Source organism: Plodia interpunctella, chromosome 30 (assembly GCF_027563975.2).
Source record: "Plodia interpunctella isolate USDA-ARS_2022_Savannah chromosome 30, ilPloInte3.2, whole genome shotgun sequence".
Lineage (NCBI taxonomy): Eukaryota > Metazoa > Arthropoda > Insecta > Lepidoptera > Pyralidae > Plodia > Plodia interpunctella.
Genome location: NC_071323.1, coordinates 3,377,887 through 3,397,395, shown reverse-complemented (window position 1 = coordinate 3,397,395; position 19,509 = coordinate 3,377,887). Strand labels below are relative to the sequence as shown.

Sequence of the window (19,509 nt, the reverse complement as noted above, 5' to 3'; positions counted from 1 at the left end):
ATCATCTCTTTTATCTTTTTCAAGAATGAGACCTGGTTCTATGGGTGTAGTTGTAGGCTTACAATCTTCCATTTTGAATTTTTTAAGAGTATCTTCTATGAATTTTTCTTGATGTAATTTAATTTCACCTCCTTTACAGGTAACATCTATTCCAATAAGTCGTTTTGGTACTCCTAAGTCTTTTAGTTCAAATTTAGTATTTAAAATATCTTTTACTTCTTGCAGCTTTCTTGGACATGAATAGGCAATCAACAAGTCGTCGACATATATTACTATTATGAGTTTAACTCCTCTTTTCTCTAGTAAGTATACACATGGATCAGCTTCTGATGCTTTAAAACCTATATTTTTCAATTCCATGTCGAGTTTCTTAAACCACTGCCTCCCTGCCTGTTTAAGTCCATATAAAGCTTTTATAAGATGACATACTTTATCTTTTGGAATATTTTTTATATCTTTTAACATACTTCGTGTCTTATTGTATAAAGTCAGATCTTCTTGTTTACTTTCTTCGACCATAATTTCTGTTAGGTATTCTTCTAAATAATCAGGGTATTTCATAACTATTTTTTCTTCTAGTTCACCATTAAGGTACGCTGTTGTTACGTCCATTTGGTTCAATTTTAACCCTTCTTCCACAGCTATCCCAACGACAGATCTGATCGAACTTAGCTTAGCAACAGGTGCGTATGTTTCATTATAGTCGACACCTGGTCGCTGGGTGAAGCCCCGTGCTACTAGTCTGGCTTTCTTCGTAATACTATTATCTGGTCCCACTTTGTTTCTTAGAACCATTTTGTAATCGACTTCTTTCATTTCTGTGTTTTTCTTTTCTATCTTCCATGTACCATTTTTAACATGCGCTTTTATTTCAGCTTTTATCGCATCGTGCCAGTATTCATCAGCTTCATTTTCATTGAACAGGCAAGATACTTCAGAAATTAAGTGACTTTCATCAGTCTCGTCCAGTATGAAATCCTTGGTCCACGCCGGTGGATGCCTCTCTCTTTGTGGCCTCCCATTTTCAGGTGTTGAAAATTCCATTTCATTTACCGAGGAAACATCTTCATCTTCTTGGTCATTCTCATTTTGCAGCGTCTTTTCATTTTTATTTTCTATTATTTCAATTTCTACTGGTTTTATTATTTTATTTTTGTTATATTTGTTTTTAATTTTATTTTCTTTTTCAGGTTTTTTCGGATGTTCCACTTCCTTTACAAGTTCTTCATAATTTTGACCTTCTTCTTTAAAGTACATTTTATCTATGACCTTTATGTCCCTGCTCGTCACTACGTTGTCATCTTCAGGTATGTATACTCTGTAAGCTTTTGAAACCATCGAGTACCCCATAAATACACCTTCTTTGGCGTTCTGGGATAACTTTCCTCGTTTGTTCTTTTTCAATACAAAAGTCTTCCTTCCATATACATGAAGATGATTTCCACTTGGTGTTCGGCCTAACCATTTATTGAACGGTATGTCGCCATTCAATGCTTTAGAAGGGCTCCGATTTATAAGGTAGTTAGCGGTTGCTACGGCTTCCGCCCAGAGCTTTTTGGGAACATTTGACTCGATTAACATACATCTTGACTTTTCTAACAAGGATCTGTTCTTCCTCTCGCTAATCCCATTTTGTTGTGGGGTATAAACAGTAGTCAACCTTCTTTGGATGCCATGCGATTTGATAAAGTCGTCGAATTCCTTGTTACGGTATTCTGTACCATTGTCTGTCTGAAGGTGTTTTATTCTTTTATTATGGAATGTCTCAACTTCATTTTTATATTCTTTAAACATTTTCAATACGTCACTCTTCTTTTTGATAAAATAGACGTGACAGTATCGAGTGAAATCGTCTATGAACGTGACGTAATATCTTGATCCTGCTAGTGTTTCACACTCAAAAGGTCCACAAACGTCGCTATGAATTATTTCTAGCATGTCCGTTGTGTAGAGATCATCATATTTTGTGAAAGGTAATCGAGATAGTTTGCCTTTGATGCAGGTCTCACATACATTTAACTTTTCATCTTGTAAAATCAAACCATGCATAAGGTTATCTTTTGCCATCTTCTTTAGATTTTTTTCGTTCAAGTGGCCCAGTTTACGGTGCCATTCCATGATATTTCCATTTCCGTCTTTAAATTCAACATAGTATAGTCCATCTTTTCTTTCTGCTGTCAGCACTACCTCTCCGGTGTTTTCTACTACATAGGCTTTATTTTCTTCAAAAACGACTTTATTTCCTCTTTCTGTTATTTTAGCCACTGACAAAAGGTTTACCGATAAATCAGGGATATATAGAGTGTCATTAAAATTGTAGCCTTGTTTTTGTGTACTGACCGTAACAATGCCTTTACCTTGAATTTGACTTGTGTATTTGTTCGATGCCAACTTCAGGCTACCATTTTGTGGGTTCATGGCAGAAAACATTGTTTTATCACAACACATGTGAGATGAACATCCACTATCCAGACACCAATTATCTTTACTGGTATTTGATGTCGTGGTGCTTAAACAAACATTGTAATTTTTATATTTGTGTACATTGTTCTTATGGTTTGTGCTTTTGTTTTTAGCCCAACATTTCTCTGTAGTATGACCTTTCTTTTTACAGCTCTTGCAGTACAGTTTTTGCCTGTTTTTCTTTATATAATAAGCATCAGAGCATTCAGGTTGGTCATCACTGCCACTTCTTGCCTGGTATTCTTCGAAAATTTTTACTTTCAGGTCCTCGGGGTTGGGCAGTGAGTCTCTGGACTCAATAGCTATCCTGAAATTTTCAAAAGTCGTGGGCAGACTGTAGAGTAGCATTATACTGAGCAATTCTGGTGGTATTTTAATATCCATATCTGCAAGTTTATCTACGATGTCCATAAAATCATTAATATGGTCGCGAATATCTTCATTAACCGCCATTCGTTTAAGAACCAGCTGTTTTAACAAGGTAGCTTTCCTTGCAGGTCCGGTACTTTGGTAAGTTGCCTTAAGTTTATCCCACACATCCTTAGAAGTCGAGCAGGCTTTAATTTGTTTTAATTCAGAAGGCGATAATAAAAGTAGGATTTCAGCTCTTGCCTTTAAGTCCTCTTTGTTGAACGCCGACTTCGCCGCCGCATCCGCAGTTGATGGTAAGATTATCTCGCCGCTTACGATATCCCAATAATCATTTTTAATCAGGACCGCTTGCGCTTGCAGGCACCAAGTATCATAATTTGACTTGGTCAACGGTTCAATGTTGCGATAACTTGTAGTAGATGCCATTTTTTATTTCTTATATCACATTATAACTACGCTCTGCTACCAATTTGTTAGAGATTTATTTGAGAACTAGACATTGACGTATTAAAATTATTTTCTTTATAAAAATACCAATGAGGCTGTGTAGGTACTAACAATCCGTCTATCGATTATCGATAGTTGTTCATGAAGCGACAACACTAAGTGACAGTGACAATTTAATTCGTCAAATTCGTGATTGTTAAGTGAGAGTGAGTGAATAATTGTGAAGGAAGCGAAGTGGTTTTAATTTTGTATTTTGCTTAGATATTTTACTATTCTTCTTTATTAATTATATCAGTAAAATATGATCAAATTGTAATAACAGTTTTATAAGTACACAAAACAATTCTATTTCAATATCAAAAAAGACAGTCTGACTAGTCAGTGACAGTGTACCTCGAAAACACAAAAATTATCATCAAAAATGGGTGGTAAAGCTGAGAAAGGCACTCCAAAATACATTGCAAACAAGATAAAGGCCAAAGGACTGCAGAAACTGCGATGGTATTGTCAAATGTGTCACAAACAGTGTCGCGATGAAAACGGTTTCAAATGCCACACCATGTCGGAGTCGCATCAAAGGCAACTGTTATTATTTGCTGATAATGCCAATAAATATATAGACGAGTTCTCCAAGGAGTTTTCTGATGGATACTTGGAGTTGTTGAAGAGACAGTTTGGTACTAAAAGAGTGAATGCAAATAAAGTTTATCAAGATTATATTTCAAATAGGTAAAATGTATTTCAATGTACTTTTTAATATTTCACTTCTTCTACTTACCGTGTCGACTCTCGTTGCCGAGATCATGGGCTCTGTTCTACTACGATGGTTGAAGATAAATTCGATATAAATGGTGCTGTAATAAATAAATATATATAGACAAATCACATTGAGTTAGCCCCAAAGTAAGTTCGAGACTTGTGTTATGGGATACTAACTCAATGATACTGTGGCGTGGTAGATGTCGCCACATTCCGTGCGGTTCCCCAGGCGCAACACCTAGCCTGGCGGGAAGATCTTCCCTTTGTGGCGATCGAGCATAATCACCTAGCTCCCGCTACAATACTATATTTTATAACAAATACATATATAGCTAAACATCCAAGACCCCCGGGTCTTGGATGTTTATCAATCAGAAAAATATCATTTTCCATCATGATATCACTCGGGGTTGAACCCGGGACCTCTCGGTTCAGAGGCAAGCACTTTACCACTTCTCCACCGAGGTCATAACAAACTGGTACTTTAAAATATGACACAAAGGGCGTGTCCATATGAGGAGGAAAAAGGAGGAATTCTGGTCGCCCGGCGTCTGCGACGAATGTGGGCACGGGGCCCCCCGCCCCACCTCAGCCCATCCACGCAGGACGTGCATAGGCTCAGACGTTTTACCTCAGAGTGATCTCAAAGACATACCACTACGATTACTTGGGTTACTGAAAGGTACAAGTAGATTTAACGGGTCACAGTCATAGGGTTACCAGTTATTTGCCAATACTGATGTCAGATTTTATTCACGTCGCCTAAAGGCATCCAGTATTACTCATATGATATGACTATGCAAGTCCATCATTCACACAGGAAAACATAGTGTGAACACCACACACTGGTTGACAGTTTAAGGTCACTAGTGTGTATGTGATTATGTATCATAGCTCGTAACACAGGAATACTGACATTTCTTCCTCCTAATGTCATTCCCCAGAGACCATCTTCACATGAATGCAACACAATGGGAGACGCTGACAGAGTTTGTGAAGTGGCTCGGTCGTGAAGGGAAGTGTGTTGTGGACGAGACAGAGAAAGGTTGGTTCGTAGCGTACATTGACCGGGACCCGGCCGCGGTCGCTGCTATGGAGGCTAAGGCGAAGAAGGAGAAGATGGAGAAAGATGATCAGGTTAGTTGCGCCGAGCGGGTGAGGTCTACGTATTAACTTGGAGCAAAAATACGTTTTTTTGTATTTATGTTTGTAACGCGATAACTTTCCTTGAACCGTTGGTCTGATTTTGATGAAATTTAAAAGGCAAGTAGGATCTCTCAATGGAATTTTTAAGTTCATGGAGCAATAAAATCGGTTAATGCGTTTTTCGTCAATTTTATTTACTTATTTAAATTTTGACATTTTTAATAATGATGTAAATTCGTCCTCCTATTTTTTAATATATGTATAAGACCTATATTTGTTAATTGACGTCCTTGGAGAAAAGGCTGCGGTGAAGTTTGTTGCGCCGCTTCTTCTTCACCTGCGCTTTGGAAGCCGCAAGTAGACTTATTTTAAGTAATTTTTTTTTTCGTCAATAAGTGATGTATATCATCCTAAATTGTATAAAGAATTTTGAATTTGAGATTTTACGACCTTGGTGGCGCAGTGGCAAAGTGCTTGCCACTGAACCGAGAGCTCCCGGGTTCGATCCCCGGTCGGGTCATGATGGAAAATGATCTATTTCTAATTGGCCTGTTTCTTGGATTTTTATCTATATGTGTATTTGTTATAGAATATAGTATCGTTGAGTTAGTATCCCATAACACAAGTCTCGAACTTACTTTGGGGCTAGCTCAATCTGTATGATTTGTCCTGATATATTTATTTTATTTTGTATTTTTCACAGGAAAGGATGCTAGAATTCATAGAGAAGCAGGTGGAGAGGGGCAAGAAAGAGGGGTCGAGCTCGGAGCCCACGTACTCGGAGTTCAAGAGGGCGAGCAGTCAGGAACGGGTCACACTCAGCCTCAACCTGAAGAGGAAGGCCGAAGGTGACTCAATTTGTTTACATCGTATATTACCAGCTGCCCGTCCCGGCTTCGCTCGGGTGAAAACATAATAAATTATACACTTTACCACCAGGAATCACTATCTATTGGTGAAAACCGCATGAAAATCCGTGTAGTAGTTTTCGAGTTTATCGCGAACAGACAGGCAGACGCGGCACTAGCTGAAGCCCGCGACTTCGTTCGCGCGGCCGAACAAATTTTTGGTTTAAGGAGTCAAAATTGTTAGAGATTAAAAAAAATATATTTACACTATATTAAGGATCTTTCCCTCGGGCGCCAAGTTATTCTGATAAACTGTGTTTACCCCATCAGATGTGCCAGATCTTCGATGTTTTAATTATTTGACTGTACAGACAAATTCAAATTCAAAATTCTTCATTCAATTTAGGATGATATACATCACTTATTGACGTCAAAAAAATTACTTAAACTAAGTCTACTGCCGGCTTCCAAAGCGCAGGCGAAGAAGAAGCGGCGCAACAAACTTCACCGCAGCCTTTTCTCCAAGGACGTCAATTAACAAATATAGGTCTTATACATATATTAAAAATTAGGAGGACGAATTTACATCGTTATTATTATTATTATTATAGACAAAGCGTAACGATACCTATACAGAAGATGCTCAGACTTAACAACTTTTGTTAAGGCCTCATTTCTATATTTCCAATAGTTTTGCTTGTCCGTCTTGGTACTCTGGTTGTAATCTTGGTTACGAATAGACAATTTGTTTTTCTTTCTTATTTTGATACATTATTCCAACACATCCAAGTGTTCCAGTTTTCAAAATCATTTATACCCTATATTTATGTTGCCCAGGCTTACAATAGCTATATAACAAAAAAGTTTCATTCGAATCCGTCCAGTAGTTCTGGAGATTAGCGTGTACAAACAGACATACAGACAAACAGACAGAATTTTTTTTTTCAAATTCTTACTCTATTGCTATTACTCTATCGTCTAGTTTTGTTTTCATGTAAATATTATTCAATGTGCAGAAAGTCGCCATTATACTTACATATTATAAAACAAAGTCCTTAAATAATAATAAATAAATAAATAAATATATTAGGACAAATCACACAGATTGAGCTAGCCCCAAAGTAAGTTCGAGACTTGTGTTATGGGATACTGACTCAACGATACTATATTTTATAACAAATACATATATAGATAAACATCCAAGACCCGGGCCAATCAGAAAAAGATCATTTTCCATCATGACCCGACCGGGGATCGAACCCGGGACCTCTCGGTTCAGTGGTAAGAATCTTACCACTGCGCCACCGAGGTCGTCACCTTGGTAAATTACTTTTCTTGTCCTTCATTAAAAACTTATATATTTTAGACAAAAAATGCGAACTGCCAACATCAGCGCTGAAACAGAAGTCGAAGGAAGACAGTAAGAAAGTGAGGGTTCAGGAGAAAAATGACAAGAACAAACAAAGCGCTTTAGACGAGATCATGAAGATGCAGGAGAAGGCAAAGGAGAAAGCTAACAGGTAACCTTAGATATTCAATCGTACAGACTGATTGAACGGCTATTATATAATATATACTATATTGATTGAAGATCCCTTTGACTGAATAATGATGTAAATTCGTCCTCATAATTTTTAATATATGTATAAGACCTATATTTGTTAATTGACGTCCTTGGAGAAAAGGCCGCGGTGAAGTTTGTTGCGCCGCTTCTTCTTCACCTGCGCTTTGGAAGCCGGCAGTAGACTTAGTTTAAGTAATTTTTTTGACGTCAATAAGTGATGTATATCATCCTGAATTGAATAAAGAATTTTCGAATTTGAATTGGACTAAACAACGCCATTCAATCAAATTCAAATAATTTATTTAGAAATTAGACCTTTACATACACTTTTTCTCGTAAATTTTTATATTTATAATTATTTATTACAAGAAACTACTGGCATTTCGGAACGACCTTTGAACAGTGCTGGTCCCTATCATGCCAGATCGGCTTACCATTATTGTTTCTTACAATGTTTTTCTCTAATAATATATAAAAGTACATAATGTACATAGTCAAACCGTATATCAAAACAGGTTATGATTGTGATCCGAGTGCTGATTATTAATATATCTCACTAACTCAACGTGATTTGTCTATATATATATATATATATTATAATCAGCACTCGGATCACAATCATAACCTGTTTTGATATACGGTTTGACTATGTACATTATGTACTTTTATATATTATTAGAGAAAAACATTGTAAGAAACAATAATGGTAAGCCGATCTGGCATGATAGGGACCAGCACTGTTCAAAGGTCGTTCCGTATATATATATATATATATATATATATATATATATATATATATATATATATCTGTATCACATAATCACACGACCATACGTCATTTAGTCGACTTGTTCACTGCAACGTTCAACACTACAGCTAGACGACACTTGGCCAACATTTTTAGGTTGAACGGCATATTAACTAGGGTGACCATTAGTTTTGTATGTAATTTCGAAAGAATATAAAAACTTTTTCTAATAATTAATTTCTTGGGAGATTATTCTGGGATTAAGTTTAAGAGGTGACCGAAAGTTTAACACAACACACAACAACTTTGTTGGCATTATTAATGAAGTGGTTTGCCATTGCCTTCTCCATTTCACACACAAGTTAATAATCAACCAGTGTGCAGGTCTCCTCGCGATGTTCTCCTTCACCGGAAGCAAGTGGTAGTCGATGAAAACTACTACCATCAGTCAGATTGGTGTACAAGTTTATGTAGCACGAGTAGGATTCGAACTTGAGACCTTTCGATCACCGACGGATGGTGTTAACCGCTTCAAATTTAAATATTTTGATTTTTTTTTTCTTTCTAGAAAAGACTATTGGTTAACGGAAGGTATAGTTGTGAAAATAATAACTAAATCTTTGGGAGACAAGTTTTACAAAAGAAAAGGAGTGGTCGAGAAAGTTGTAGAGAAATACGGTGCTCAAGTGAAACTCATCGACGAAGAAGTCAGACTTAAGTTAGATCAGGTAAGTTATGTAAATATTATAATAACAGAAATGCTATAACATTGTTTCAATCCATCCATACTATTATTATGTATGTATGAATGAATGAATGAATGAATGAATGAAATGAATGAAAATATTTATTTCAGACTATGCTCAATATACAAGTCCATATTATATCCACCCTTTCCGACAACATAATATAAAGTGGTAAGACTTTGTGAGTTTGTATGTTTGCGCCGGATAATCTCCGAAACTGCCGAACCGATTTCAAAAATTCTTCCACCATTAGAAAGGTACATTATCTAAGATTGATATAGGCGATATTTTATCTCGAAATTCCCACGGGAGCGAAGCCGCGGGCAACATACACCATAAATATTTAATCATGCCAAAAGATAAAATGGGGCTATCAGTGACAATATGTGAATAGTCAAAACATAAAAAATTGAAATCCAAAATTTATCCAAATAGATATATTAATTGGTTCACCTGACTACTACGCTTCATAGTAAAGGTAGGTTCAGCGCAGCGGTTCGCACAAAGTTGATTTTCATTGATAAACTCTGGCAATTCTTTTTTTATTTTTTGCCTATGCCGGGGTCATTGCACGCGAGAGCGAGAGAACACGATAAACTATGAATTGGAATAATTGTAGTTTAATAATTGTAGTCCATAAATTCATTGATATTTTGGGATAAACGCAAAACTCAATAACTTTGGTGGTAAACGGTAATATTAAATTTTGATTACTCACATGTATTAATAGGGTCTTTAATATTAAGCCTTTAATTTTTTTGACATAATTAAAAATTTATGGTGTATAGTGAAGCGGTGGTGGTGTAATGGTTAAGACGACCGCCTGTAGATCGAAAGGTCCCAGGTTCGAATCCTACTCGTGCAACATGAGTTTGTATACAAATCTGATTCATATATTCATATATATATATATTCGGTGTCGCAGTGGTAATGTTCTTGCCACTGAACCGAGAGGTCCCGGGTTCGATCCCCGGTCGGGTCATGATGGAAAATGATCTTTTTCTGATTGTCCCGGGTCTTGGATGTTTATCTATACATGTATTTGTTATAAAATATAGTATCGTTGAGTTAATATCCCATAACACAAGTCTCGAACTTACTTTGGGGCTAGCTCAATCTGTGTGATTTGTCCTAATATATTTAATTATTTATTTATTTATATAGTAGTTTTCATCGACCACCACTTGCTTCCTGTGAAGGAAAACATCGCGAGGAAACCTGCCCACTGGTTGATTATTATCAACTTGTGTGTGAAATGGAGATAAGGCAATGGCAAACCACTCCATTAATAATGCCATGAAAGTTGTTGTGTGTGTGTGTTTCATTCCACGTAACGACCACGACCCTCAGCCATGAGGAATACGACTGTGAAGATAGTGGAAAATGATGTTCACAGAATCATTTGGAAACGGTGATACCGTCTGCCGGACGCTCAGTTCGCTTTGTAAATGGGGCGTATCGCGGACACGCGGGCGTGTTGAGGGTTATCGACACGGGCCGCTATTGCTGTGACGTCGAGGTGGGGCTTTAAATAATGTTTGGACACTTATTTATTTATAAATCTTACTAATATTGTAAATGCGAAAGTTTGTGAGGATGTATGTGTGTATGTTTGATAATCTTTCACGCAAAATCTACTGGAGCGTTTGTTAATGAAATTTGGTACACGGGTAGAATATAACCTGGAATAACACATAGGGTACCATTTATCCCGAAATCCCAGCGGTGCAGCTAGTATGTATATCCCGAAATCCCAGCGGTGCAGCTAGTAATATAAAGCCACGGATACAATAGGGAACATTTGACGCGCAACATATCGTACTTTCCTTTTCATTACAATTTGCATGAGCGAGATCGACTATGTGCTATTTCACTGGTTTAGTTTTCCGTTCAGAATGGCGGGACCTATTCCCCGTTCGTCTGCCTCAGCCCCGCGTATCGTTACACAACATTTGTTAGAGAAATAGCAATAAGGCGGTTTTTGCTTCGTGCTACCTGCAGTTTAACATTTTAACATGCTATTATCTGAACATTACTGTAAATAAATATATTTTTTTTTATGTTTTACAGATATCTGAGGGACTTTTGACGGGCCGGTTAGTTCGTGACGTTCAATATGAAGATATTTCCAAGATGGCGTCATGACACTAAATAAAGGAAAATATGAATTTTTTACCAGTTTAATTTCCACTTAATTTCAATTTCCTTCACGTTCGTTATCTCGTCAACAATGTATCTTTTATAAATTATTATTTATGTTAAAACTCAAGGTTTTATTAAAGGGACAAGACACTTCTTGTTTCATTGCATTATTTAATAGTGATATTAAAATTTAAAAATTTACGATACCAACCTACCTATCTAATGTAAGATCACGAAAAGGTTTCCAGGAATTTGGCGGTAAAACTAATTTGAATTCATATGACATTTTTTTTTTGTTTCGTTTATCCATGTGGAAAGGCAAAGGGATCTAAGCCACATACAGCCGTCGTCTGAATTTTTCTTATTTACTTCATAATGTTGTATTATTGTTCAAATGAGTTCCTTTCGGCATTTCTTCTCAGCAGTGGTCGTTCCGAAATGCCAGTAGTTTGTAGCTTGTGAGAAATAACTATAAATATAAAGATTGACGAGAAAAAGTGCCTGTGAAGGTCTAATTTCTGAATAAATGATTTGATTTGATTTATTATAAGACGTAAGCCAGTCTTTTATATCTTTTAGTCTTATTCCGAATATTCTTCATTTCTCTTCTCTCTCTTTTTCATCTTCTTCGTTGTCAATCAACGTCATATAAATATTTAAATATTTTGATATTCAAATCAAGTTCAAATCCATGTGTACACCTGTATCTTCGGTTTAATTCTGTGTTGCCGCCTTTATAAATGCGAACCAATATAATTATGTACTGATTTATAAACATGTATCGATATTAACAACTCGTTAATCAGATGACGTCAACGATATCATAAAATCAAGCTTCAGTTGAGTGAGTGACCGACTGAGGGTCACGCACATTATTTTCAATAGTAAACAATAATAATTGATAATAAAAATAAAAATGATTACTCGTTGGCATTGGTGTGTGTTAATTTGTGTTAACGTGTGTTATGCAGTTTTGCTAAAAGAGTGTTCAGGCATAGATGGATCATTCGAACACACATTGCCTCGGTTTAGTAAAAGCATCATACCCGATATGAAAGGTAAAATAAAAGGCGACGCGGGAAAAATTGGAGTTATTGGCGGATCTACTGAATATACTGGTGCCCCGTATTTTGCAGCAATCTCCGCACTTAAGGTAAATAATCTTTAGAAGATACACTATACTATGTAGGTACCTATTACGAGTGGAAAACCGGTTATAAAATTGTTTGTTCAATAACATTCCTATCTCTATCGCAGGTTACTAGTACGAGGTATTAGGAGACGGCGATGACATTTTTGAGTGGAATTCCGCACTTACATACATATAATAATATAACAATTATACTTTGTAAAATATATAACCGTACACAGCATAGATACGTACTTAATAGATTAGAGAGAGACAGCAAGATGAACCGATATATTCGAAATGAGGGCGACAGATACAGTATTATTTTCCCTATTATACTTGACATCTGTCACAGCACTGAAGTTTTATTTAATTCCATGTATTATACAAACTATATGGTAATGTGGCATGTTTTTTTCGGGATTGCCCTGTTTAATAGAATAAAAAGCATAATAATCAACATCAAAACTCTCCAAAGGGCCTCTACGTGTTGGATCCGTATCCCCACGCAAACCTCTCAAAGGACCGGACTTAGTGCCGTGAATCCGAAAAGGAGATACATATAATAATAAATGAACTTTATTGCCCGTAAACACATTAGGTACACAAAGAATAGAGATTAGGTACATATGGAACAAAGGCGGTAAGTCCGCCTTTGTTGTTGCATAGCAAATTTTATAACAACAAACGCACACTGTGTTTGACCAAAAATCCATATACGTGTTTTGTAATAATTTTACCTATGAAAAAGTATGTTTGTCCTTATTTCAAGTCAAAACAGAGCATTTGATTGAATAAGTTTTAATGTGGATAGTTGGAGTGACAATAACCACTTTTAACATATCGTAATTCAGTCTCATCAGTAAGACAGTCAAGATCTGACGTCGTACATTTATTGTTTCAGGTCGGAGCAGACCTAGTATACGTTATAACGACAGAAAATGCAGCGCCAATCATAAAATCTTACAGCCCAGATTTGATTGTGTATCCTTACCTTCAAAACAATCATGTTGCAAAAATCAGTGCACTGTTGAGGAAAATGGATGTCATTGTTATTGGACCCGGTTTAGGACGAGATGACAGCACATTGAGATTGATATTTGATATTATAAAGACCTGCAACGATTTAACTAAACCACTGATCATCGATGCCGATGGTCTATATTTTCTATCGAAAAATATGTTAATTCTACAGAATTATCCCAGCCCTGGGGCAATTTTAACGCCTAATGTTCGCGAAGCTGATAAATTGAAAGTCGCCGCAAATAGTAGCACTTGGTTTAGAATGTGGGGGGAAAATGTGTCGGTTCTTGTAAAGGGAGAAGAAGATAAGTTTTACTCGAGTAATTCCTTGTTAAATTGGTCTTCCGCTGAGGGGGGTACAGGGAGACGGGCGGGTGGTCAAGGCGACATATTGTCAGGGTCACTAGGTACCTTTTTCAATTGGGCTATAAAATCTAGACTCTGTGAAAATAATGATTCTGTCCATCTAGCACATAGTGTCGCTACGTATGCTGCAGCAAAATTTACTAGAGAATGCAACTCGAAGGCTTTTGATGTTCATGGCCGGAGCTTGACCGCGTCGGACATGTTGAATTACATCCATGTTTCGTTTGATAACATATTTAATGTAATTTAATTGATATTGCTGGATATTTTTTTATTAAATGAATCCAAACTTTCGTATTTATTTTTTCTACTAATACTTAGCCATACTAAAATTATACATGAGAAAGTGTATTTGTTTTATTTTATAATATTGGATTGAGGTGTCTTTTTGTGTGAAGATGAAATTAATATGGCAGATGTGAGAGAGTGGAATGCTTGGAGAGCTGGAGAGTGGCATATGCTACATTTTGCCACAAGCAGGGCCGCGAGCAACTGCTAGTAATATTATTAGTTTGTTTCACGTAGCACTGGATTGGGATAATTTTTAATATGGAGTGTAATATAGGCACAGATCGGTATTAAGAACAATTTGTAGAACAAAGTTTTATTAATGCAGCAGGCGGAGCCGCGAACTACAGTTAGTTACTGCGACTGAAGACTAAAACAGGTAGGTACACTTTTGGAGAGTGACAGATAAAAAAGGTTAGATGCTGTGTTCTGATAGAACACATCTGATAGGACTGCAGCTTAGAGCCCCTGGGCTAGTGGTAATGTTCTAACATTACAGACTAGAATTATTGAAGTACCTAGCAAATCTGCTAAAAGTTATGTGATCTTGATGAGACTTGGCGTATATGTAAACGTACCATAGCGTGAAAATAAAATGGATGTTGGAAACACTTTTCTGTCATTGTCATTGATGGACGTTGTTTGACTTTGACATATTTAGACACCGGCCGCCTATTTTCTTATTTGCGCACTTTGTTTTCGCATTCGCTTGCATCGCAAAAGTTTAAAACATACAAAAGTTAAATTTTACGTCTTTTATATGGCTAATATAATAATATATCTGCTGTAATAATTCTTGCTGTTTGTATCAGTCGTATCACTACCAAGTTTTCTTTAAATAGAAGTAAGTACCTACCTAAATGCATTAATTTTTCCTATCTTATCAGCGTGATTTTAATTGCCAATATTAAGGTACAATAATGTTTTAACCCTCTATTTAAATGTCCTATAAAGATAAAGTTACATTAGGCATATATTCACTTGAGTAGTGATTAATGCAAGTGAAACCGAAAACTGTTTCTTTTTTAATGTTTACCCTCTTTGATATTTAATATGATTTTAGATAACCGTATTGCTACCCAAAAAAAAAGTCATGGTTTCAGTTCATCAGCATGGAGAAATGGGAGGTCCAAATCCAAGGCTTCCCCGAAGCTCCGGAGCCACGGGTCTTCATCAAAGCTCTCCAAATGGCTTCCGATGTGCTGAAAACTGACTTAGCTGACTTTGAAATGGGTAGGTAGTCCATTTTTTATTTCATTGGCTCTCTGTTACTAATTTTCATTTTTGTATATTCGTTACATAACTGCGAGTTTTCCTAGATGCTTAGAAATAAACTAGCCCTTGCTCACAACTTTGCATTTTAGTAAAAATCCGTTTCCCGATGGGAATTTCAGGAAATCCCTTATTTGTGTTCACCTACACTGTCCTAGGAACCTACACACCAAATTTCAGCTTACTATGCCCAGTAGTTTCGGCTGTGCGGTGTCTGTCAGTCAGTCAGTCAGTCAGTAACGGAAGAGTTTTATAAATAGATTGTTAATTGTTAATATAGCCTTCCATTACGGAGCTTAAACAAAGTTTCTGTCTGATAAATTCTGGAAGTTTGCGCCACTTCTTCTTCATCAGAGCTTTGGAAATCGGTGGTAGTAATCTACCACCGATTTCCAAAGCTTTAGTTTTAAGTAAATTTTGACATCAATAAGTGATGTATATCATCCTAGGTTGAGTGAAGAATTTTGAATATTGTTAATCTTTACAGTGAGACTATTCGATACCCTACTCCAGTCCCCGGTGGACCTGCTGAAGACTGTACTAACGCACCACCAAGAAGAAGAGTGGTCGAACGCTGTAACTGAATCGTACAAACTGATCGGCTCTGTAGCTAAGAAGTATCAACATGTCTTGGAGCCCTATTTTGAAAATATCGTGAAAGTAAGTGATTGGATTCATACTTAACATTTTAAATGATAAAGTCTGTCAACAACAACTGCATTCCCAAAGAGGGTAGATGTTAGGTCTGTGGTCAGTCATAAATTCACAGCTAAAGAAAAACTGGCTTTGGGGTGTCACAGTGCCCAATGAATCTATAACGGTAGCTAGCTGATTATGCGCGACCGCCAAAAAGGGAAGATCTTCCCGCCAGGGTAGATGTTGCGCCTGGGGAACCGCACGCGACAGACGGTGTCGTGTCGGAGGTTGTGTATATGCTTCCAATCGAAAACGCACTGTCTGCGCGGTCTAGGCTTGTCAGCTTTCTATAGTGGGTCGACCGTAGTGCCATCTGTCCGTAGAGTCGTGGATCACTTGTGTGGCTTGTTATTCATTGCGTTTGGTCGGTTTTTACATCTGCCGATTTGATATACTCGTAGTTGAAAGAGATCATTTAAGAGTTGAAAAACTAACGTTTTGAAGATTTAGTTTGTTATTTTACGACCGCCCGCTTGCCTGGTGTCAACCCTCCTTGGGAATTCCATTGTAGCCTATATCTTGGGAATTGTAGCCTATATTTCATTCAATCCATTGTAGCCTATATTCTGCTATGTGTCCGAATAAGATCATTTCTGTCGGAAAACGCACTTTTTTTTGTTATATCTCCATCGTTCGCAACCAACGTCTGACGTCAAGATTCAGATTAACACGATATAGTATAATATCAATACTGAAATATGTTTTTATAATGGTGTGTAAATAAATAAATATATTGGGACAAATCACACAGATTGAGCTAGCCCCAAAGTAAGTTCGAGACTTGTGTTATGGGATACTAACTCAACGATACTATATTTTACAACAAATACATATATAGATAAACATCCAAGACCCGGGCCAATCAGAAAAAGATCATTTTCCATCGTGACCTCTCGGTTCAGAGGCAAGAACTTTACCACTGCGCCACCGAGGTCGACAAGTAACATCGTGTGACATTATCAGTCATATACATGATCCCATTTGAAGGCGGAATCACAAGTAAAAATGTATTTCCAGCTGTGTGAACTGGCGCAGCCGGCGCTGCCCCGGCGCGCGGCGCTGCGCTGCGCGCGCGCGCTGGCGCACGCGACGCCGCACGCGCCGCCGCACGCGCCGCGCCTGGCCGCAGAACTGGAGGCCGCAACCACTTGCAGGAGCGAATTGGCTCTGTTAATTGGTGAGTGTGCAATTATTTTTCTCAACATAACTCGTGTTTTTAAGTTTGTAAATTATGGTGTTGTACATTACATTCTAACATTCTACTTGGGGCAAAAATACATTTTTTTGTATGTATGTATGTGTGTTTGTTACACGATAGCTTTTGAACCGTTGGTCCGATTTTGATGAAATTGAAAAGGTATGCAGGATCTGCCAATGGAATTTTTAAGTTTGTGGGGCAACGAATTGAAATATTTGTGAATATTTCAATTCGTTATATATAATATAAATATTATAATATATATATTCGTTATATATAATATAATATATATAATATATATTCGTTATATATAACGAATTGAAATATTCACAAATATTTCATATAATTATGTAAAAAAAAAATTGTATTCGCGAGGTCTACGTTCGCGGCGAACAACTAGTTTAAGCAAGATGTAGAGATGTAATTTTTTTCTAATTGATTGAGTCTCTGCTACCTGTATTGTGTGTAACAAGAAATAAACAATTTTTAATTTGATTTTCATACACATTTCCATCCCCTATTTTGTCATTTGATGGGTTGGTTTTTGAAAAGTAGAATGTTATAGCTTTTGATTTCTATTATTCTTGTTCATACAAACTTTCATCCCCATTTTCAACCTAGTAGGGGTAGAATTTTAAAAATATTACCTCATTAGAAAATACATTTGAATAAAGTCTCTAACCTATATTTGACCTTGTTTAGAGCGCGTCAGTTAAATCACCGGTTTTTCATTACAAATTTCATCCCTTTATTTATCCCCTTACGTGTTTGATTTTAAAAAAATTTGCTTATTCAACCCGAAGTCAAGGTAACTATTTCTATATCAAATTCGCTTCATCGCGGCATGTTACAATATGATAGCAATAAATTTAATATGGAGCATCTCAGGGATCAATCCTTGGTCCGTTGCATTTTATATATGTTTTGTGACGTATACATTTTCTATCCACAGGTACTATATGCGAGTACCACCCGGAGGTACTGGAGCACCAGGTCCCCAGAATCTGGAGGACGTACCTTAGTTTCCTCAGCAGCAGAGGGTTGACGGTAACCATACTTAGATACCTCTTACTCTTACCTTGAGGAATATTGTGCGCAGTAAGGCCTCTTGTCTGGGTCCTTTCAGCGTGCAGAGTCTCAGCCGCTGATCATTCCAGCCAGCCCAGCTCCTTCAAATTCAAATTAAATTTCCATTTCCTCAGAAATTAGACCTTCACGGGCACTTTTTCTCGTCAATTTTTATATTAGTTATTTTTCACAAGCTACAAACTAGTGGCATTTCGGAACGACCACTGCTGAGAAGAAATGCTGAAAGAAACTCATTTGAACAGTGTTGGTCCCTATCATGCCAGATCGGCTTACCATTATTGTTTCTTACAATGGTTTTTTCTAACAATATATAAAAGTACATACTTAACAAAAGTTATTCAGCCTGATGAGGATTTTCTGTTGAGATATAAAAATGGAAGATCTGGAACACCTGATGCAGACCTATGATGGTACAGCAGAACTAAGTACAGGAAATATAGAAATGACGCCCTAACAAAAGTCAGTTGAGCATTTTACTGTTAATATATAAAAATTGAAGGTCTAGACCTTCAATTTTTATATATTAACCTGAAGAAGACTAATAATAATAATTCAGCTAAACTATAAAAAATATACTTTTTTCAGTCTGATTAGCATCTTCTGTATGTATAGGTATCGTTACATTTGTCTGTACAATTAAATTTCCCTAATAATTTTGACTCCATACCAAACGTTGTTCTGCCACGCGAACGAAGTCGCGGGCAAATTCATATTGATATCGATTGTCCTTAAATATTATAAAACAAAATCCTCCACCGCGTTTGTCTGTACGTGATAAAGTGCTGCACGGATTTTCACGCTGTTTTCACCTATAGATGGCGTGATTCCCGAGGAAAGGTTTACAATTAATATATAATTTATGATGTTTTTAACCGAGCGAAGCCGGGGCGAGGCGGTTAGTATAAAATAAAACAGTCAACATCTCACCAACTTACCCAAAATAGTTTTTGAGTTTATTGCGAACAGACAGAGACACGTAGGATTTTGTTTAAAGTACATTCGACATGTAAAATGTCTCTCCTCAGGACAAATTCACGTCATCATTGCTAGAGGGCGCTTCTGGACTTCTGTCTAGTTTCGGCGGGAGCCTGCCGGTCAATGAACTCTGGCAGTTTTATGATGATATAAGGAGATTGTTTGCAAAGTGCATAAATGGTAAGGAAGTGTAGAATCTATACTAATATTGTAAATGCTGTCTGTCTGTCTGTTCCGC

General features: G+C 36.9%; 3 protein-coding genes across 7 annotated transcripts in view; all 3 read left to right on the top strand.

The window, feature by feature from the left end:
* The first annotated feature begins 3,462 nt into the window (after positions 1–3,462).
* On the top strand, positions 3,463–11,405 carry kin17. The gene is made up of 7 exons (XM_053767208.2): positions 3,463–4,011; positions 4,986–5,178; positions 5,891–6,035; positions 7,402–7,555; positions 8,916–9,075; positions 10,490–10,612; positions 11,164–11,405. The coding sequence occupies exons 1-7, from the start codon at positions 3,704–3,706 to the stop codon at positions 11,236–11,238; spliced, it is 1,158 nt and encodes a 385-aa protein (XP_053623183.1). The 5' UTR covers positions 3,463–3,703; the 3' UTR covers positions 11,239–11,405.
* A 652-nt stretch (positions 11,406–12,057) lies between these two features.
* On the top strand, positions 12,058–14,046 carry LOC128682495 (ATP-dependent (S)-NAD(P)H-hydrate dehydratase-like). The gene is made up of 2 exons (XM_053767209.1): positions 12,058–12,388; positions 13,269–14,046. The coding sequence occupies exons 1-2, from the start codon at positions 12,152–12,154 to the stop codon at positions 14,001–14,003; spliced, it is 972 nt and encodes a 323-aa protein (XP_053623184.1). The 5' UTR covers positions 12,058–12,151; the 3' UTR covers positions 14,004–14,046.
* A 519-nt stretch (positions 14,047–14,565) lies between these two features.
* Positions 14,566–19,509, top strand: part of LOC128682481 (uncharacterized) — a 60,275-nt gene continuing 55,331 nt past the window's right edge. For 2 of the 5 annotated variants that reach the window (XM_053767178.2, XM_053767176.2), the window contains exons 1-6: positions 14,573–14,885; positions 15,145–15,274; positions 15,801–15,973; positions 17,027–17,186; positions 18,160–18,254; positions 19,322–19,451. In XM_053767178.2, coding sequence (XP_053623153.1) covers positions 15,154–15,274; positions 15,801–15,973; positions 17,027–17,186; positions 18,160–18,254; positions 19,322–19,451 — 679 coding nt within the window. In that variant the 5' untranslated portion in view covers positions 14,573–14,885; positions 15,145–15,153. Of the gene's footprint in view, positions 14,886–15,132; positions 15,275–15,800; positions 15,974–17,026; positions 17,187–18,159; positions 18,255–19,321; positions 19,452–19,509 lie in introns of all 5 variants that reach the window. The other 3 variants (XM_053767180.2, XM_053767179.2, XM_053767177.2) reach the window with 3 other exon arrangements.